Below are 21,020 nucleotides of genomic sequence, written 5' to 3' on the forward strand. Positions count from 1 at the left end.
GCCCTGTCACCTCTTGAAGAGACGCATGATCAGACTGAGGTTGAAGAGGGCATAAAGCGCGAGAAAGAAACTGTTCCACAGGCCCGTCCACGCATAGAAGGTGTTGAAGTCCAGACTGTAGTCGTCACAGATGCCACCAATTACTGCAGGCAGCGGGACGAAGGGGGTGGTCAGGGCCAGGCTGGGCCCGGGGGCCCCCCCCCCCGCCCCCAGAGCCACGGCACCTTGGATGTAGAGGGCCAGGGGCGCGGTGGTCAGCAGCACCACCAGCGGCTGCCCGGAGAAGAGCGCGTACAAGAGACCTCCGATGCTCTGCCCCGCCATGGTCTTCTGCGCCCCCCCCGCCCCGCCCCGCCCCCCACCCCACCCCCCTCACCAATGGCCCCATTTGTGTTCTCATCGTTGAGGGACCCAAAAGCGATGGTGGGCAGGAGGCAGGCGAAGTATAGGAACAGGGTGGTAGTGATGTATTTGCCCACAGCCTTGTTTTTCCCGATAATGCCTAGGGATGGGACGGGATGGGAAGTTTGCTGCAGCTGCACGACAGGCACATGTGTTGTCCTGGGACCAAGGCCACAGGCTGAGCTCTTGGCGGGGGGGGACCGTAGGGCCACGTACCGTCTGTGAAGTCCAGTGGGTACACGGGGAACCTGCGGGCTATGTCCTCCCGGATGCCCTTCCCCACAGGGAGAAAGTCCTTGTGCTTCAGGGGCTGGGGAAGGGGACAGAGATCTGTCAGCTCTTTGGCCTGTGGCCCATGGCCCGCTGCACCTGCCCAGGCCTGCCCCCGCTTCCTGTACCTGTGGGGATCTGTGTATGCAGATGGGGTTCACGTTGTAGCCCTTGGCGCCGACGGCTGGGCACTGGCTCACCACAGTGAGCAGCTGTCTCTGGTGCACCAGGGCCTCCTTGAATTCCTCCTCCGTCCGGGTGTTCAGGAGCTTCTGGCGGAAGGTGATGTCCAAGAACATGGTGGCAAACGTGCGCCCCACCTCCGTGGCAGTCTTGGTGCTTTTCTGAGGGTAGGGGACAGGAGAAGTCACACCTGCGGTTCCTGGCGAGTGGAGGAACCCGCGCCCTGCCCTTGCCATCACTGATAGTCCCAAGCACGTGGCAGTTGCCCCCCACTGCGAACTGGCAGCAAGTTTTGTCCCCCGAAGGTCAAGCATTAGTGGAGTCTGCCAGGATTCCCGCCAGGTGAGCAGATCACCAGAACCACCGTCGGCCTCCAAATCTCCTTCCGAAACTCATGAGTTCTTAGAAACTGAGGTACTGGTACTGTCCCAAGGAACACATATTCACATCATCGTGGTTAATGGAATCACAACGATGGACACAAACCTTTCCCCAGCTCCACTGCACCAACCGTATTCCTACTGTCTGCTGGTTCATGTGATTTTCCGAGGGGCTCCAGCCCTGTCAAGCCTTCTCCCTCTTGCCTGACCAAAGTCAACTCTGTCCGTGAACTCAGGGTCCAGCCTCCCCCACAGCAACCCGTCCTCTGGGAGCAGCATCTGTCCCTTCGTGGGGACAGGCCTGTCCCACCCATGCTTTGCTTCCCTGTTCGCTTTCGAACAGGCTCGTTCTCCAGAGGAGCCAGGTGTTGGGCTAGGTGGCCTGTCCCAAGGCATGAGTCCAGCCACTCAGCCCTTGGGATATTGCCCCTTCTGCTCCACCAGCTGTCACTCCCTCTGCCCCATGACCTGCCCACTTCCCCTCTCCCCAGCACCGTAACCTTTGGGAAGGTTCACAGCACGCCTCTGAAATCCCCGGGAGGGACGTTCCCCTCAGCACCCGCTTTGCCAAAGAGAAAGCCCGTGGAGGAGGGCCGTGCCAAGCTTGAGTCTGTACCAGAGGCAGGGCCAGAATCATCAAGAAGCTAGTGGAGTTTTAAGCGTGAAGGCCCTTCTCAGGCCTGGGGAGGGGCCTTTGCCATTTTCTGTTCATGATTTTGAAATCCTTTTCCTTCAAAGAAGACTCCCCAAAGCATACTAGCTTCAGGCCCCCACACAAGCACGATGTGCCCCTGACCAGGGGGTACATGGCCCAGGCACAAGTGGGGATCCCTGGCCAGCAAATCATAGAGCCAGCCAACTGGAAGAAGGATTGGGGTTGGGGCAGGCCAATAAAAAGTCCCCCATGTTTGAATAATACTAATTTTAACAAGTATCTCCTTTCAGTCAAGAAGAAAATATGACTTTTTGGGCAAACTCGGGGGAAATTAGGGCTTGATGAGGGCCTAGCGAGGACGCTTCAGGGAGACTCGGTGGGGCAGATATGAAGGGCAGCGTGAGCACGAGGCCCTCAGGGGCCCGGACTGTGGGGTCCGCCAGCACGTGGAGGAGATGCCCCCAGGGAGAGGGCCGAGTAGCCTGGGACCTTCCTTCTCAGGAAAGGGAGCCACCTCCAGACCCCTGCTCACCATCTTGGGCGGGGCCAGCACCAGGATGACGAAGCGCACCTCACAGGAGTTCTCCCCCCAGTTCTGCGGGCGGACCAGGCGGCTGATGCACACGTGCCGCTTCAACAGGGCCTTGGAGGTGCAGCTGCGGGGGCGGGGCGGGCACACAGCGCACGGCTGCCACGCTGGGAGCTGGCTTCCCCCCTCCCCCGGGACCCCTAACTTTCACCCCCAGTGACCTCTGTTGGGGAGAGAAAAAGACCGGATGGGACGGGAATGCTCACACCCTCAGCCCCCAAGCCGGGTGGGCCAGCCTGTCACTGGGGAGGCCAATGTGGTGGCCTGGCAACTCACATGATGCAGATCCAGGACTGCTGGTACTGCACCCCCGTGACCGTGGCAGTGACCCCTTGGATGGTGTCTGACAGCAGGTGGGCTGAGGGCAGAGCGACGGGGGTCAGAGGGCCCGTCGGCCCACCTCCCCGAGCTCCAGCGCCCCGCCGGGGAGCCAGGCCCCACCTTTCCCCTCCGTGGGGGCCCCGGCATCCGTGAAGAGCATGGCCATGAACAGGTCCAGATTGCAGTCGGGCTCAGCGTTGTGGGGGTCGTGGGCCAGGCGGCCCAGCATGGCCCGCAGCACGTCATCCAGCGAGGTGGCCGGCTCGTTCAGGATGATGCTGGCCCGGGCCAGGAAGCCATCTAGGTCCCGGTGTGCCCGGATCTCTTCCTCAAAGTTCTTCAGCTTCAGGTACTGGGGGGGCCGCACACACGGAACCACACGGGCCCGTGAGGGAGATGCGCTGGCACGGCCTGGGCGCCTCCTCCGTGGTGATCCCCGGCTGCCCCCGCCCGACACCCCTTCCGAGAGGGATGGCCCAGCCCCCCTTGGCCAGGCGGGGGGCTAGTGTGAGAGGTCTGGTGGGGGGGGGGCGGCGCGAGCTACCCCAGGGAAGCAGCCACCTCCACCCCCATGGCTGGCCTGGCACCGAGTGTCTCCCGTCCCGCAGCCGCGCCACTCACCTTACGGGACGTGTGAAGGAGCCCGCAGCCGCCAGGCGCTTCACTCTCGGCTAGAGAAAAGCGGGAGGGCTCAGGGCGCCGCCCCACCTCGTCAGGACTCTCAGGTGGAGTGGGGCCGTGTCTGCCCAGCCCCCAGTCCCCTGCCCGCCCCCCCAGCCTGTCCCTGCTACAACCCCCATACCAGCCTGGGCGGGCTGCACCTCGAGGTTGACGTTGACAAAAAAACGGAGGCTCTCGCCAGACACAATGGAGGAGTTGACCGTGTCGAAGGCCTCGTCCCCCAGGCTCTCCTCACGGGTTTCAGAGGCTTCATCCATGTCACACTTGAGGTAGCCTAGAGGCCCGACCACCACCGAGAGAGACCCCCAGAGAGGGCCCGGCTGTCAGTGCTACACACCAGAGGGAGGGACTCCGAGCCCAAGGAGCAGGGGCCCCTGAGCTGTCCCACTCGGCGCGCTCTCAGTGAGTGGCCAGGGAGGCCTCTTGTAGGCCGGGAAGGAAGCCTCAGGCCCAGGTGGGCCGAATGTCTAGGCCCAGCCCAGCCCCAAGTAGAGTATTGCCGCCAGCCGGCAGCCCCCACCCACCGGCTTTCTCCAACATTCTTCAGCTGCAGGAACCAGGGCCCTGCCCTGTTCTGACCCATGTGTATCCTTTCAGCTACAGAAAAATATGGTCATTCCACAGCTCTGGGTCTGGTACGCGGTGAAATGATGCAGTTAAGTTAAATGATGCCCTCCCCGAACCCCCAAATTACGGGACCCACCTGCCAGGCTCCCTGGAGGGGACCCAAGGGAAGCCAGAACTACTGCGGTGTCCAGCCCCCTCCCTACCTTACTGGCACAGGGTTTTAGAGTGCTTTCTTTCAGGGAGGGCATGTGGGGCGAAGCATCGAGGCTGAGAGAGTCGGTCCAGACATCAGACAAGGCCCAGGAAGTAGGGGAGCCAGAGACACAGTCCGGGACTGAGAGGGAGGGACCCCCAGGAGATGCCCAATGGCGGGTAGGAGGAGTGTCGTGGCACCTTGGGACTCCCAGAGCGGAGCCTTTCTCTGGGTGGGCCTTAGCTCCCACAATGGCCCCCCGCCCCGGCGCCCCTGCTGTAGAGGAAGGCTTCTTGGTGACATGCAAATGTTCCAGCCTTGCCTGGTCCCTGCCACCCCTATCCTGACCCCCAGCCCGTCAGGCCCAGTACCACTCCCGACCTCTGATCTGTCACTCCTCAGGCCACCGGGCCAACACCCCAGGCATGCCAGAGCCTGTCCTCTGAGCAGAGGGCTTCCCTCCCCAGAGGGCCTTCTTCGAGGCTCCACAGAAGCGACCTCTTCCGGCCAGTCCTCCTAGGGCCCTGCGGCACCCCTTCCTGACCATCCTCTGGGTCCCTATGTTTCGCCACCTGTGAGTGCTCCCAGGAAAGGGGCTTTTAGCGCCCAGACCCCACCAATGCCTGACAAACACCTGTGCAGGGACGGGGAAGGGTCAGCAGCACGCCTACACCTGCCAGGCAGTGACTCACCCTGACTCACTTCCACTCCAGCCCGCCGGTTTCCTCTGCACATCCCAGGCCCTGTTCCCCCTGTGTCCTGTGCTCGGCCTGGGCCCTTTGGGGCAGGAGGTGCTCGGTCTGCACTGCACGCAGAGCTCAGAGTCAAGAGTTGTCCTTCCCATTTTTGTCATGGAGCTCCTGTCCACGAAAAAGCCCACCTGCCCTAGCCTCCCTTTCGTCACCCCCACCGGCACCCATTCTTTCTGGGCACTGCCCTTCACACTGCCCCCTTCTCCCCTACTCTGGGCTCTACCTAGGACCTGCCTAGCTGACGCGACCAGGTCCCTGCAATGCTCCTAAGAGGCCATGTCCCCACGTCCATCCTATAAGCCCAACCACACACCTAGCCTGCTGGCCAGCAGCTTGACCCCTGCAGTCACCAGGCCCTGGGGACCTTGGGTCAGAGCCTATCACCACTCTGTCCAAGCACCACCCCACTGAACACCCTCCGATGGTCAGGCCAGCCCCCAGGTGTGGGCACAGGAGAGCCCCGAGACACGGAGAGGGGGAGAGCCGGTCTGGAGCAAGCAGGAGAGCTGAAGTGCGGAAAGGTTCGGTTACATCGCTTTAGAGGGACTGTGGCAGCCCCTCCCGCAGGGCTGGGCAGGGACTGAGGGATGTGGGCATAGACGGCAAGGCCTACAGGCTGGCCCAGGAACCAGAACATTCTAACAGCGAACCAAGGGAGGTCACCACATGGTCCACACAGCCCAGGAGAGGGAACTGCCTGCCCTCCCAGGACCACCAGAGGGACCTGTCAGGGTCCGAGGCGGTGTCGGCTGCTGCCCGACCATACCACCACTTCCCGGAGGGGAGGCTTTAAAGGCATCCAAGCACTAGCAGAGGGCCACAGCCGGTGGTCAACGCCATGGGTACCCAGCTGGAGGGACTAGGTCCCCTAGAGACTTTTGACCAAGGAGCTCTCTCTCCACACCCCCCCCACCAGAGGTACTCACCTACATCCTCAAGGTACCCGTTCTGCGACATGACAGCAGAGGAGTATTCTGTAAGGGAAGTCCAGAATTGTCACCAGCTCCACCAACCAGCCCTGAACAGTCTCCTGTGCCCAACTGCTCGCCACCCCACACCAACCCTGTGGACGCCTCCTCACCCTTCCCAGGTGCCCAACAGAGGCCAAGCTGGGGGGAAAGGAGCAGGGGCTGTACTAGGCCGGGGCCCCTTGCAGAGCCAGAGGAAGCCCAGCTGGTTACTCTTCAGCTGGTCTGCTAGGGTTGGCCCAAGTGGGAAAGTGCCAAGGGGGAAGAGGGGACGTTCCCAGCACCGTTTCCTCCAGGAGTTATTAACAGTACCCGCGCAGGATTCGTAGACTGTGTTACTCAGCACCGGCAGCCAGGCCTGGAGGGAGGAGGCCAGCCCCTCCACCCTCCTTGTCCTGGCCGGCCTCCCTGTCTTGCTGTCCAGCATCCAGGCAGGGGGCCTCCTGCCTGCACATAGCGCCTCTCACTCTCACATCGGTCCCAGGGGCCATCAACACCCATCACACGTGCAGTAGCCCCCAACCGCACGCTCCCGGGGTCACAGGGGGCTGACTTGGCAACGGCCTCCTCCCCTCGGTGCCACCCGCGTCCCTGGCCTCCTGGGAGGCGGAGCCGTTGGTCCTCCGGGTAGAAGACGGCGGCGGGGCGCGGGGGTGGGGAACGGGGAGCGCTGGGCGCGCTCACAGCGCCGGGCCCGATGGTCCCGACTGTGCCGCTCCCTGCGAGAAAGGAAGCGACAGGAGGGGCCGCGTGCACGAGAGGAAAGCGCCTCCAGACTCGGAGACCCTGGGGGTCGGGAGGGGGGCAGGATACGGACGCGCGGGACGGGAGCCGGGGCTGCATCCAGAAGGGAGGGGCGGGGGTGGTAAAGCTACATCCGAGGCCGCAGCGATGGACAGGGGACGAGGGTGACGAGGGTCTGCAAGGGAGGGGGTGGTGCACACCTTACTCCCATCCCGAGCGCCCCACGTGCAGGTAAATAAATGGTCGTACAAACTGCAGGCTGGCTCTCAGGCGTCAGGGCCGCGAGGTAAAGGCTGCTGCGGCCTCGCAGGGGGCAGTGGGAGGCCCCGGGATCCCTGAGGGCGGGCCGCCTTCTCCGCAGCGCCGGGGGCGAGGAGGTGTCCCGACAGAACGAAGGGCAGGGTACCCGCTGGGAAGAGCCCGGCGCTCGGGGTGCTAGGGACCCCACAGCTCCGTCCCAACCACTTACACGCCCCAACCCTCCACTGGCTACCGCACTGGTTCAAAGACTAAGAATTTCAAGTCCGCGACGGAGCATTGAATCAAGCACGCAGCGTCCACGAGGCCCCCTGGGCCTCCCTCCACCACCCGCGTACTCCCCCGGACTCCCCCTCCCTCTCGGCCGAACTCACACCTGACCCCAGGCCTGGGAAGCTTCCACGACCCCTCGCCCACCGTGGCCCGGGGTTTCTGCAGGCCGGCGGCAGCCGCGTTCTCCCCGGTGCTCCGACGGCGCCGCGACCTCGCCTAGCACCCCTTCGCCGCGGAGAACGGACGGCCCTCCCGGCATCCCTGCCGCGCCTGCCGGCTCAGGCACCCACCGCATGGCTGGAGATGGAACATGCGCCGGGTGGCCGCGGCCATGGCTCCGGCGATCGGCCGCCGGACGGCTGCACACACGCGCGCAAGCCCGGGCTCCTCACCCACAATCTCCGGGACCCCGAGCTCGGCGACTCGGGCGGGCCAGCGGCCGGAGCCGGCGACACACCCCCGCGCCGCGCCTGGGTCCTAATGGCGCTCGACGCCCCGCCCCGGTGCCGCCCTGGGCGGGGTCCCGTCCGCCCGCCCGGCGTCCTTACCCGCGTTACCGTCCTTCCCAAGCAGGCTGCTCCAGGGAGCCCGGGGCGACTCCGCCAGTACGTGTAGATCGGGCTCCTACGAGCCCGCGTGCCCGCCCAGGCGTCGCCGGATTAGGGGCTGGGCGGGGCTGGGAAGTTTCTGGGAAGAAGCTCGACGGGCCCAGGGACCCACGAAGTTGTGCCTCTGCGGCAGGTCGCGGGAGGACTCCCCCAGCGTCAGCTTTATGCGCGCTGCCGGGCACCCCCCCCTCCCCGGGCTCGGCAGGAGACGTCGGTAAGGCCCAGCCTGCCAGCTGCCCCGCCCCCTTCATTCATCCCAGTCGCTCGAGTGGTAAACCCTCCTTCTCCTCCTCCAGGAAGCGCGCCCCGACTAACTAGATGGGCCGGCGGGCTTTCCCTGGGCTACGCCCTAGTGCGCCGAGCCAGCGGCGCTCCCGGCTCGGCTGCGTCGGGTTTGCTCGCTGCGCACCTCGACGTTTTTCTCCTGGCCTCGGCGCGCCCCCGGCCTTCTCTTGGGTCAAGGTCTTGGCTCGCGGCTTCTTTCCTTCCCAGGGTGGCCCCGCCGCCCGGTTTTCCTTCCCGAACGGGGGGTGGGGGGGAGCTGGACCCAGGGACAAGCATTCGCTAGCCCCTGGTCTGCGAATGGAGAGAGAGAGAGAGAGAGAGAGAGAGAGAGAGAGAGAGAGAGAGAGAGAGGCTGTGTGTGTGTGTGTATGTGTGTGTGTGTGCGCGCGCGCGCGCGTACGGTTGTAGAGGGAGGCCGTGCTGCGCGCGGGCAGGTGGGCGTCCGCTGCGACGGGTCGGGCAAATCCAGCCCATGCGATGAACTCCTGGCCTGACCCTCGGTGTCTTCTCAGCAAACGATTCCACAGCCCTGAGCCCCAGTTTGACTCAGGAACTCTCCCCACCAGTGTTCAGCCCATCCCTCCACACTCTGGGTGGTAGCCTGAGGACTAGCAGCGAGCCCCCCACCCAGCCTCCTGCTCCGAAGGAGTCCTCAGCCACTGTCCCCCAGGCATGGAGGAGGGCGGGCGGGGCAAGCGGAGGGTGCTGTGCAGCCCCCCAAGGGCTCCTGGTGCGTTGGGGGAGCCCTATGCATCCACCGGTGAGCCGGCTATCGGGTTTCCCTCCCGGCAAGGTAAGTGCCTTGGGAGGGAAGCCATGGGGGGATCGATCCCTCTGCAGATGAATGGCCCGGGAGTTGGGAGTCGGGAAGGCTCTGAGCACCCTGCTCCTTACTACCAGAGGAGATCTACCAGACTCAGAGGACTAGCTGGGGGTTGGCCGCATGTTCTCTGTGGGGTGAGCAAGGCCTGGGAGGAGACACACAGCGTCTTCCTGGGGAACCCCTGCACTCCACCCTTGGGATCTTTAGATACCCTCTAGCTAAACCCTCAGTCCATTTCACAGACTTCCAGCGTAGGGGGCGGGGGGGGGGCATGGAGGTTGAGGAAGAGCTGAAGGACAGACAGGCTGAGTACCAGGAAGCAAGGTGGGATGGGGTGGGTGGGTACCAGGGCTGGACCCCAGCCGCTCCCATCTGGGAATGCGTAGGCTTCTGCGTCTGTCTTCCTGTGCCCACAGCAGCTCCCAAACACCCAGACCTTCCAACCCGCCTTCCAGGAAGCCACCCTGGATTGGAGGGGCCGCCTCCTCCCTCATGTGGAACCTCACTGTTTAGCTCACTGAGGAGACAGGAGCCCACAGGCCAGGCCTCCCCCAGTGGTGGATGGACCTTTCAGAGGGACTGTCACTGAGCCCTTCCCTGCTTCCTGCCCTCTGCCCCTGCAGGTTCTGTTCCCCTGTTGCCCTGGAGAGCCCCCCAGAACTCCGGGGACCTCCCCCACTCCCCAACATGAGAAGCTGTTTCCTTTGGCTCTCCCACCCACCACCTGCCTTCTGTGGATCGGAGGCCAAGGGGAAATAACGGGTGGCCCAGGTGTCCCTGCCTGTGCCCCATCTGGTCCTTACACGGGTCCAGACATGGGTGCACACATTCCGTCTCATTCCCTTCCTTGGGGTCCCTTTACTGGGCTGTGGACATGAGCCCCAGGTTCCACAAGGCACTTAATGGCTTTCCAAAGGAGTTTCAACTCAGTTTCCCCATAAGCCTCTTAGGCCTGTAGGTTGTAGAATCTGGAGTGGGAAGTAACTCTATAGTATCTCATTCAAAAACACAAAATAGGGGACGCGGGGCTGGCTCGGCAGGTGGAGCATGTGACTCTTGATCGCGGTTGTAAGTTCCAGCCCCATGCTGGGTGTAGAGATTACTGAAAAATGAAATCTTTTTTTAAAAAAATAATAAAAACACAAACACAAAACCACTCCCTTGAACTCCCTTCCTCCTCCAGGAGCCATCCAATTCCTCAGCCGTGCTTACAGAGCACCTTTCTCCAGAGTTGTCTCCACGCCCCCTCCTTACTTCTCTTCAACCCCGTCGTCCGTCTTTGTCCCTGCTCCTGCACTGAAACTGCCACAGCGCTCTTGCCAGGCCCTCCCCCTCCCCCAGCAGGGCCCAGTGCCAACCTCCTCTTCCTCCCCCTCCTCCTCCCCCTCGCTCCCCCTCTTCGGATGGAACTCCGGAGCTCTCGGTGTGGGAGAGCTTCCCCTGGCCCCGTGGCTCTCTATCAGCCACAGCCTGCCATCAGCTTTCTTGACTCCTGTCACCGAGCTCTTGACTTCAACACGCCACCAGCACTCCTCCCCCTCCCCCAACCTCGATGGCCAATAGGCAATTCTCAGCAAATCCAGGCAAAACAGAGCTTCCCAGTCCGCCATCTACCTGGCTGCTCTGGCCCTGGGAGTCAGCCCACTGCCTCCACCTGGGATCTAGGAGCAAATTTTGTTGGGTTTGCCTTCAGAACCAGAGCACAGTTCTGCCCCTTCACCTCCAGCCTGGTCCACCACCTGGCCTTCAGACCGGCCCCACCCCTAACCATTCTCTGCCAACAACGGCTTCTCCTGGTGTTTAGGAAAACAAAGACCTAAACTCTGCAAAGCCACCTCCCTGCGGCGGTGCCTGGAAGGTGTGTCCGCAGCCCCTACCACTGCTCCCTTCACCCTGTGGCTCTCAGGTACAGCCGTTGCTGTTTCCTGCCCTCCCACACCCCACGGCCCCCTCACTGCCGCAGGGCCTTCTTCATTCTCAGTTTGCTGCCTGGGCCCCACCTCCCCAGCTAGACTGGGAGCTCCCTGAGAGAAGGCTGTGTGTATTTCCCCAGCACAGCACCCAGTGTAGTAGGTGCTCAATAAACCTGGGATACGCGGAACGCACAACGGATGTCTCCACGTAGGGTTCCCAGAGGCCTTCAAGCCAGTGAAGCCCTCTATCCTCCACTGTCACTCCGGTTTTCCAGCTGCACCTAAAGGCGAGGTCCAGCCAGATACCACTGATTTCCTCGGCTCCCTTCCTCTCACCCCAAACTCCTCAGTTGGGGCACCAAATCCTTTTATTTCTACTTCAGGTCGGCCCCATCCCTCCGCTTTCCCCTTCCTTGGACCTTTGGCAAGTGCGCCTTCCCACACCTTGCATCCAGCAGGCTTCCCTTGAGTCATCTGGGGTTTTACAAGCCTCTTGGGGCTCCTGCTGCCTGGACCAGCCTTCCCAGCTGCTCAGAGCCCCTCACCATCCTGGGAGGAGAGATGCTGTGCCCACATTATCCCTCCAGTGATGCTGGTCCACTGACCCTCCTCTCCTGGGGGACACCTCCAAGGCTCATAGATGGGGGGGGAGACCTTATGGTGCCCAACTAACACAGCATTAAGCCCTCTCCCAGTTGCTCTCTATCCATACCGAAAGATCCAGGCTCCTTTGAGGGCAGGCAGGAGGGCAAGAAGCCCTGTGGAGGGCCAACAAGGACCTGCTCCCCTTAGGAGAACACCTCTTTGTGCCACCCCCTGCCCCATCAACTCACAGTCACAGTCTAGAGGTTGAAGTGGAGTCTTTTTAGCTAGAAAATTCCATGAAGTTTTGGTTATCAAATCATCTTTCCTCTTCCTGTTGTCCTTATTTTGCTATTATTTTTACATTCACCCAGGCATGAAACTTCTGAGTAAATATGTAAAGTTTGTTAAAAATTTGAAGCCATGTGAGGAAAAAAAAATCAAACGTCTTCATTGATATGGAAAAAGCGTAGTAATTGTAGGATAAAATGGACATATATTCACATTTTATTTGATTAGCAGTTTTTAAAAATAGATTGAGTCATTTATTAGTTTGACATAAAATGTATTGACCCTGATACAATTTTTTTTTTAAGCCAAATTATTTTGGTTGGTCACTTTAGCAATGCAGAACCCTGGGAAAAACACAAATAATTTGTGGATAAAATTTATTTTTCTACAAATTTTTGGCTAATGAAACAAAAAAGGTTTTTGGAATTCTTTGACAACACTGGGGTTTTTTCCACTTTGGTTTTTTCCACTTCTACCTGGAGGTCACCCCCTCGCTCTTGTCTAATTAGTCATTTTGACTTGTCAATTGTTCCTTCAAAATCACTCTCCAGTTAGTCCTCTTCTCATCCCCAGTAATGTGGAGCAGCGGTCCACCCCCACATTACAGTCTATATGATCTTTCTTATTTAGGGAAAAAAAAAAGATTCTCAAAACAGGCTCCCATGAAACACTGGTGTCCCTGAGCTTGCTGAGGCACTAGAGAGCCAAATAATGGTGGTTTTTTCTCAGTCTGCAGGGGAAATGCACCTATTGCATGGAGTGTTTTCAATTAAAACATTTTCCTCCCTTGGCTAAAAATCACTACCACCACAACAGAACAACTTTGTGTATGCTATCGCTTGTACTAGAAGAGACTAGCAGAAAGCAAAATTTAAAAATCAAGTATGTATCTGATTTTAACAGAGAAGCTCAGAAATGGTCTGCCATGCTGGTCTAGGGGAACAACCCCTTTTTTGGGGGACTGAGATTCCCCGGTGGGCCTGATTTTGGGGGGCCCTTGGAAATGCACAATGACCCTTGGCCAAGCCAGTCAGAATATTTCTGACCATTGTGACTGGTTTGGGAATGGCGATGTGACCTCAGACTTTGGTGCTGCCTTTGGAGAAGAAGGCTGGGTCTTCCCTTCAGGGTGTTGGGGCTGCCGGTAACATAAAGGAAGCTCACTGCCAGGGGAGAGGGAGGCCACCAAATATGGAGAGAGGGCTCTGATGACATCTGAGTGCCTAAGCCCAGCTTGAAGCTGATACCACCCTAGACTCTTTTTATAGCAACTAAGCCATTCCCTTTCTTTTCTTTTCTTTTCTTTTTTAAAAGATTTTATTTATTTATTTATTTGACACAGAGACAGCCAGTGAGAGAGAGACAGCCAGTGAGAGAGAGAGACAAGCAGGGGGAGTGGGAGAGGAAGAAGCAGGCTCCCAGCAGAGAAGGGTGATGTGGGGCTTGATCCCAGGACTCCGGGATCACGCCCTGAGCCAAAGGCAGATGCTTAACGACTGAGCCACCCAGGTGCTCCTAAGCCATTCCCTTTCTATCATGGGCTGGCAGTGGGGCATATCGTCATGTTTCCTTTGGGCATCACTGTTTCCTAGATTGTGTGATAGAAATGAATACATGATTATTTCTCTATGCTCCTGAGCAAGCTCTGTGACACTCAGCAGCTCTGAGACCCTCTGCTCCAAGTCACTTCCCATCAATCAGCCAGGATTCCCTAATTCTGAGGCTCCTGCTCTGCCAAGCATGCCCTCAGCTTTCAGGGGTCCAATGGCCCTACTGTGGGCTCCAGGTGGGGACAGGGCCCCTTCCCAGCCCCAGGCTTGCTGGCCTCATCCCCTCCAGGAGCCCTTCCACATATACTGTCTCCCCCAACTCCCTGACAATTGTGAGGGTAATCCCCAAATCCTGGTGGTTTCCCAGGAATTCAAAGCCCAGGAGCTCCCTCAAGGTTCAAATCTGGCCCTGCAGGACTGAGGCGTGAACTCTGGGGAAAGGGGTTGTGAGGAAGGGGATGCTTCTGCCACCCCCTTTCTCCCAATTCTCTGGGCCCCTCCCATGCATTTTTCCTTGGTTTGTACATAAGTAATTGAGCACACAGAACCTCCAAACCCAAGACCACCTTCCCCACCATCTGTGGAGGCTGCCTCCTCCCAGCTGGGCCTTCTCTCCATCTTCCCAGCGGGGCACTTTCCTTGTCCGGAGGCCCGTCTTGAGAGCGGGACAGAAAGTAGGGTCTCTGTGGAAGCCGGGAGGCCCCAGCCAGCACCCCCACCCCCGCCCGCCCCTGCCGCATGCGAAAAGGGGCGCTGGTGACCACTCCGCGAGAGCTGCAGGCCTTTGCAAGGCCTCTCCCTGGGAGCAAGGGGCTCCCAGGCCCCCTAGGCAGGGCAGCACGAGGGGTCTCTTGGAGGGACCTTGAGCCAGGGCAGTGGCTCTGACCCCAGGGCCAACCCCCCGCACCCCCCCCCCTTCATTTTCGGTCATTCGGTACATGGGTCGACCAGCTTGTAAATGGGGTCGGGAAGCGGGGCTGCGAACCGACGAAGTGCCCTGCCATCCAGCGCGGCAGTGGATGCAACTTTTCCCAAGGCCCCATGAGAGTAGGGGTGGGGGCAGGCTGGCTTTTCTCTGGGGCCCCGGGGGACCCCCCGTGGCCATAGCCGGCTCCCTCGAGCCTCTCTTCGGGTTCTGGGATTCCTGAGAGGGCCCATCCCCACTCAGGGTGGTCTCCTCAAGAACCTTACTCTCTGTGAGCCTTCTGGGGTCTGGGGACCAGAATGTGCGCCCCAAGGGCCTCTCCCCAGCTGCCCAGCAAAGCGTTCCCCAGGAGGCCCAAGAAAGGGCCTAAGTCCCCGGGGGCGGGCCTTCCCAAACCCCGCCCCCGCCCCCTCCCCGGGCCGAGTCCACAGCGACAAGCAACTGCACCAGGTCTTGCTTGTTCAGTGAGAGTTTATTGGTCCTTAGCAAGACATCTCAGTTACCAAGGTAAATTCACATACACGACTGCAGGTAAAAACATGTAAAATAATATAAAAATAAATTGAAGGCTACTTTTATATATTTACTGAATTAAGTAGTGTAATAAATACTATAATAAGCAAAAGCTTCAATCACACAATTCAGTTTCACTGAAGTTACAGTAGTGTTTGTAAATATGAGTTTTAAAATTTAAGTTACAAATATTAAAGCACTGAAAAACTAGTATAAAAGTGAATTTTGGCACGTAAGTGAGCTCTTCTGTCATTAGTATTTGACAACCTGGGACGAGGAAGCCTTTCTCACCTACTTTTTGAGGTACAACTATCCAACTAAGTCAGCAACACGCTGGAATACTTAATAGTTCACAATCTTTGAGTTAAGTTTCCCTTTTGAGAAGCCCAAAGAGCAACCTAGAGCTTATTACTGTGCAAAAATTCTCCAAAATCCTAATAGAATTTAGGAGGGAACTTTTTCTTGTGACCCACAGGGCCCAGTGTCCTGGCCTCAGGTCAGAGAGCCCCCAGGGCTCGGATGGGGCCAACTGGACTCCTTGCCAGCAGCCCCTTCCTAGGGTGATCCCTTTTCTCCAATTTCTGCCTCCTCCTTCCAATTAAAAAAAAAAAAATCTCACATCAAAACGCAAAATAACCCATAACTTCAGCGACTTCAACATTATCACACTCACTCTGGGTGATATAAAACTGAAGCTGCTAATAGGAAAGTTGACAAAAAGCACGTAAGCCCCTGGAGGACTTCTGCCTGTCCTTAAGGAACCGACTACACCCGATGTCTCTGCTGGGTCCCTGGCATCCACTCTGAAGGTCAAAATGTACAACACAGTGTCATGGCCTTTCCTCCGGAGATAGCCTAAGACCCTGTCCCTCCACCTGGAACTCCCAGAGGAAACAGGTGGATATTAAACCTCACAGTCAGAACCCAGATGCACCTGACAGGTTCCAGAAGGGGCAGTGTGGGAGGGATCCCTGCCTCAGTCCTCAAAGAGCTCACACAGCTCGTGTGCCTCTTCACCAGGGGCACAAGTGTGCCCCGAGGAATGCCCTTTCGCCAGTGTGCCCCTTCACACTCCCGAGCAGGCTGAGGAGCGTCAACGGAGGCCTCAGCCAGTTCTGCCTTTTTGGCTTTGGAACTTCTTAACGTTTTGACTTTTTTCAATCACAGTTTCATATTCAAGTTGAGGTAATCACAGTTTTCCCTAACAGTAGAGGAATTGGGACAGTGGGGCAAGTTGGTGAGAGAGCATTTCTGTGGACAATGGTCAGAAACCAAGACCACCACGTAGTACAGCCCCACGCAGTGGGAAGACCCGCTTTTATGCACGGGCTCTGAACCCTCTTTAAAAACTCTTCTGTGCAGCAGCCAGGAAATGGCTCGAGCTCTTCAATCTAGAGCTTTCATTTAAAAGTTCACAGCAACCCACTTGGAGTAAATGGCCTATGGTTCTCTACCCCACCCACCCACCCACCCCACTTCCCCCTTTTCTAAGGCTGCTCAAGTTTGAGTTTTTAAAAAGAGCTCAGTAGAGCTAAAAGAAGCCACAGTAACTCATTGCTTATTTCATCAATTGCACTTAAGATCTATGTTATTGATTCTGAAGCAGAGGCAGGCCCATCATGGAGCCCAGCCTCTGGCCAACCAGAAGTGAGGTGCTCCCAGACTTGGGCTCCACACCTGGGCCCTTGTCACCACCAGCTTTGGGAGCTGGGACTGGAGCACCTGGGCCTTTTCAGAAGGCTTTCTTCATGCAAGATTTCTTATTTAGTGGTATTTGGAGTTTTGTTCATTTGGCTTCAAATACAGATTATTTTTTTCTAATATAAGTACATTTTACTGACAAGCCCTTAACACCTGCTTTGCTACTTGCATGGAGGCCTCTGAGTGACCAGGCACACAGAATACATGTGCTCCATCCTTTCTCAGTCTCTCCTCTGTGCCAGGGGCCGTTCTCAAAAACCCCTCTACATTACTGGAAACTGCTGGTTTCGTCTATGTGCTTCTTTCTAAGGCATGCAAAAAAAATATGTGAAATTCAGAAAGCATTTACAATCTAGGCAGCTGAGGCGCTGAAGTCGTAACAGACATCACCCAAAAATCAGTGCCTGTGACCCCCCCCCCCATTCTAATTCTGGAAGCCAGGCACGGGACGCATTTGTAATTCCCCTCTGCTTTATGGTCCAGCTGAAAACAAAGCCACTGGAAGGAATTCTAAACTGGATATTGGAATTCTTTGAAATTCCCAGTCTACAGGAGCCAAACAAGTCCAGGGCCAGCAACAATGCTTGGGGACATACGTTTCCTGAAGTTTGTGGCTGCAAACCAAGGCTTCCTTGGCAAGGCTCAAGGGAGGACTGGGTGCTGGAGAGTGAGCCCCCTTCAGGGATACCTCACAAGTGATCAGAGCCCTGCGCCTAACACTAAGCAGTAGCAGGATGCTCCCCTCAAAAGTGAGGCAGAGCATCACCAGGGAGGCTGAAGCAGCAGGTTTGCTCTTGCCCCTGAATGAAGCAAACCAGAGTGATGCCATGAGGGGAGCTCAAAACCAACCTCCAGGGAGACTGCTTGTATCAATTAAAAAGCCACATGCTTCTGGAAAGCAACATGCCTTTCCCCTCAGTTTAGTGTGTAAGGGACATCCCCTCATCTTAGAACAAGCTGTTGGTCTCAGCTCAAGCTGCTGGCTCTGTGGGTGTGAGGTTTGGGCAGGGCTTGGGTTGCTCCCCGCAGGACTGGGCCCAGGGCCAGTGGGGCCCGCTCCTTCAATGCAAGGGGCCTAGCAGAAAGACAGGCACTCCACTGGGGACAGGGCTCTCCTGGGGCACTGACTGAGGCCAATGCCTGTGGTAGCTTGGTCCCCCAGGCATGGCCACAGTTCAGGCAGCCAGGGCTCCTTCTGCATCCCAACAGCTCCTCTGTGCAACAAATGCTTCTCCCCACCGTCACAGTGCCTCAGCAGCCTGAAGGAGGTACTATTACCAGAGACCCAGAGGTTCCGGGGCTGCCAGCCCCACACACAGGGCAGTCCCTATCTGCTCATCCTCCACGAGGAACTCCCCACCCCCCATCAGTGGTGCAGGTGATGCTCTTCAGCGCTGTAGAGAGAATAAAGACAACATGCACTCAAGCCAGTACACAAAGGCCAAGAAGAACAAAGACAGCCCCTTAGGGAGGGGCCTCGGGGAGGGCTGAGGTTAAGTAATGCCATTTCTCAACGTCCGCCTCCAGGGTGGACGTCCTGCAGGATGTATGGCCCAGCCTTCCCTACGGCTTCTGCTCAAAGAGGTCATGATACTCCTGCTGCTCCAGCTCTCGGTTATACTTCTCAATTTCCCGGTTGGCTTCTTCCACGTAGTCATTCATGAACTGGTCCATGACTGGCACCTCATTAAGGAAGAGAGTCCTGAGCAGGGAGGACAAGGGAGCCTGCCCAGGCCCAGAGGGATCTGTGGGCAGCTGAGGTGGGGGACACTGAAGTAGTGAACGCCCAGCCCACACAAAGCCTACCTGCCGGGCTCTTTTTAGATACTGGCCACACCCCAGCTGCAGAGAAGAGGCCAGGGTTGGCACAGGTTCCTTCATGAGGTCCTAGAGCTGAGCCCTTCGGCTTTCATGACCACAGACTCCTGTCCACCTTCTCCCAGATGAACTACTGGATTCACGTCTAGTCTCCAACTTGTAAATTACGATCCCGATGACCACAGCTACATTTAAACTACAACCCACAGATGCTTCAGCAATCACTGAATGAAGGTGAAATTAATTTTAATGACGGTAGAAGGCCCAAATGAAGTCTGCCTCTGTGGCTTGCTGTGTGCGCCCAGAACCCAGCCTGCTCTAGGGGTGCGGCACAGTGGCTCTAGCAGACACCCTCTTTAACGATTAGGCTTCCACACACGCCCAACCTGGCCACCACAGATTCTAAGGATACGTGGGTGAAAATCAGTCTTGTCACCAAAGAAGTTGACAAACTGGGTGCCATTGTAAAAGTAGCCTGCAGGCAGGGGGTCCAGGTGGCGTTTCACCTGTAGGAAAAGAGTCCTGTTAAAATTATCTGACCACTTTCTATCATTTACTCATTCATTAAAAACAAATTAACAAGCCTATGACCTTAGCAAGATAGCCCACTCTGCCCCATGGAAAGCTAGACATGCAAAGCAATGTCCTCCCTGCAGCGGTCCTCAAGTAGTGACTGATGGAGGTTCCCGAGCTCTCAAGGAGGAACTCTGGGAGCTTCTTTTGGGATTAAGCTCCACTCATCCTCAGTAGGACTGGTTTGATGACACACCCTTTGTTATCTGTCCCCCCTTCTTTCTCTCCCTTACTTTCCCACTTCCCTGCTAGCGTCTCCTAGAATCACTTCCAAAATAAGCTACCTGCACTCAAATCCATGTTCAAGGTCTGCTTCTGGGGGAAGACACACTACAAGGACCGCCTTCTGAGGTACCCACAGTCTCCTCCCCAGGAGTACCCAGGGTTGCCCAGGAGAGGAGCTGGATATGAATGGACCTCCTCAAGTCCAAAGCAGGGGCTCCTGGGGTCCCAGAGCCTCTCCCACCAACTCATTACCGGGAAAAGTGGCACAGGCTGTGCTGGGGCCTGGACTCTGTGTCTCTTATAGCCTTTGCCCCCAAGCCCCTCAGGAAAAGCTCCCAGTCGGGGGTCAGGACTGGGGCAGAGTCTGGGAGTCAGGCTGAAGGCTGAGGAGCTCATCAAAGAGTGTCTCATGCAGGTCCCAGGATTCTACCCCCTGCTTAGCAGCAGCTTCTGCCTGGATCTGGACAGTTTTTCCTGGGCTCTGTTGCTTTATCTAGCACGGAGGGATGGGAGGAGAAAGGATTTCTGTGGCTGCTTCAAAAGTGTGTCAAAACAGGGCTCCACGTCACCCCTTCCTCCCACAGGCACTGCTTCTCCTCTATCTCATGCCCAGGTCACACCAGAAGTCACTCTACCCTCTTCCTCTCTCAGGCTACAAGGCTGGACAGTCTGAGGTTCCTCTTTACCCAGCTTCCCTCTGCGGCTTAAGAGAAGCAAGACCTCCAGCATGCCCTACAAATAGTCCTCTCACTCAGGTTCCTAAAGGATGGAGCTGTGCCAGCCCAGGATAGCCTTGGGGCTCTTAGGGGACTCACGTGGATGTTCCTGATCTCCTGCTGGGTCAGCATTCCCCTGGTCTTCAGGGCTTTCCTCTGAGGCTTCTGTGCAGAAATGGAGGGAGGGAGGGGTCAGATCCCAACAAAGCTGATGGAGTACATGGGCGGGTGAGGGCTTAGGGCTCTGGGGGCCAGTTACATGACTAAGATCCCAGCGGCAGGGAAAGAAAGCACAAGCACTGTCACGGCCCGGACACAATATCCTGCCTGTCTGCCCCTCAAGGAGACCACCTGCCACCATAGAAGCCTGTGGGCCGGGGGAGCAAGCAGCAGAGGAAACACCAGTGCTTCTGCAAACAGCATGTTCCTGTCTCTGCAGACCCTCGACTCTAAGCCCCACCAGCGCCAGCTATACAGACAAAGGGACAACATGAGGTCTCCTTGTCAACCATTTAGGAGTTTATCCGGTTTATCTGAGAAAGACACAGCCTACAGGCAGCCATCCCTTAGTATAAAAGGCTCCAACCAAGCATCTACAAAGGACCCAGGGCCCAGCCAACTTTATTTCCAGAGTTCTAAGTCAAGCTACAACCCTGAGGCTGTGCTAAGAGGCCTAGCACCGACAGCCGGCGGGTTTTAGAGGATTTTAACTCCAGTCTGGGTTTGATTTTTCTTTGCAGTACTGGACTAAAGACGCTTATGTGCACCTATAGGCAAGCACGCCTGGTTCCAGAGGCCTGGGCTCACTGGTATCAAAGTTTAAAGTCTTGGTTTGCAAATAGCTGTAAGTGTATCTTTGTTGTTTCTCTTTTCTAGAGAGAGAACCCAAGTACAGGAGGATTCTGGGCTCAGAACACAGGACAGCCCCTGAAGTAGGTTCAGCTAAGAAAAGACATTTTGAGTTTAGACCACCAGGCTGACCCAGGATCCACATGAACCACCAGCTTTCACCCAGGTTCTAGTTAAGCCACCTAATAGCTGCAATTTGCCTCGGCAAAAGACTTAGACATGGCGGTAAGAACAGGTCTGCCCTGAGGTTACCCTGAGTGGCTTCCCCCTAGTGGCAAAGCATCCCTGAAAGTGCTGGCTGAGCCTGTGAAGGGTGGACCAGGAGCGAGGTCATGGAGGGGCTTCTACCCCAAGGCCAGGAGCAGCTCTGAGGTGTGCTGGTCACATGTGTGCCAGAGGTGTCTGGGCTTTG

At 57.4% G+C, this 21,020-nt stretch overlaps 2 protein-coding genes across 2 annotated transcripts in view; both read right to left on the reverse strand.

The window, feature by feature from the left end:
* Positions 1 to 7,729, reverse strand: part of SLC4A11 (solute carrier family 4 member 11) — a 10,202-nt gene extending 2,473 nt beyond the window's left edge. Inside the window, 12 exon segments of the mRNA XM_034641603.1 lie at positions 10 to 143; positions 225 to 336; positions 375 to 502; positions 619 to 712; positions 801 to 1,016; positions 2,423 to 2,546; positions 2,756 to 2,837; positions 2,921 to 3,152; positions 3,422 to 3,471; positions 3,603 to 3,755; positions 5,920 to 5,967; positions 7,527 to 7,729. Of these exon segments, the coding sequence (XP_034497494.1) occupies positions 10 to 143; positions 225 to 336; positions 375 to 502; positions 619 to 712; positions 801 to 1,016; positions 2,423 to 2,546; positions 2,756 to 2,837; positions 2,921 to 3,152; positions 3,422 to 3,471; positions 3,603 to 3,755; positions 5,920 to 5,967; positions 7,527 to 7,569 (1,416 nt within the window). The 5' untranslated portion in view covers positions 7,570 to 7,729.
* A 6,937-nt stretch (positions 7,730 to 14,666) lies between these two features.
* The window catches only part of C13H20orf194 (chromosome 13 C20orf194 homolog), a 125,131-nt gene continuing 118,777 nt past the window's right edge, over positions 14,667 to 21,020 (reverse strand). Inside the window, exons 35-37 of the mRNA XM_034641898.1 lie at positions 19,859 to 19,924; positions 18,658 to 18,751; positions 14,667 to 18,103 (exon numbers count right to left, since the gene is read on the reverse strand). Coding sequence (XP_034497789.1) covers positions 17,991 to 18,103; positions 18,658 to 18,751; positions 19,859 to 19,924 — 273 coding nt within the window. The 3' untranslated portion in view covers positions 14,667 to 17,990. The remainder of the gene's footprint in view (positions 18,104 to 18,657; positions 18,752 to 19,858; positions 19,925 to 21,020) is intronic.

This window comes from Ailuropoda melanoleuca, chromosome 13 (assembly GCF_002007445.2).
Source record: "Ailuropoda melanoleuca isolate Jingjing chromosome 13, ASM200744v2, whole genome shotgun sequence".
Lineage (NCBI taxonomy): Eukaryota > Metazoa > Chordata > Mammalia > Carnivora > Ursidae > Ailuropoda > Ailuropoda melanoleuca.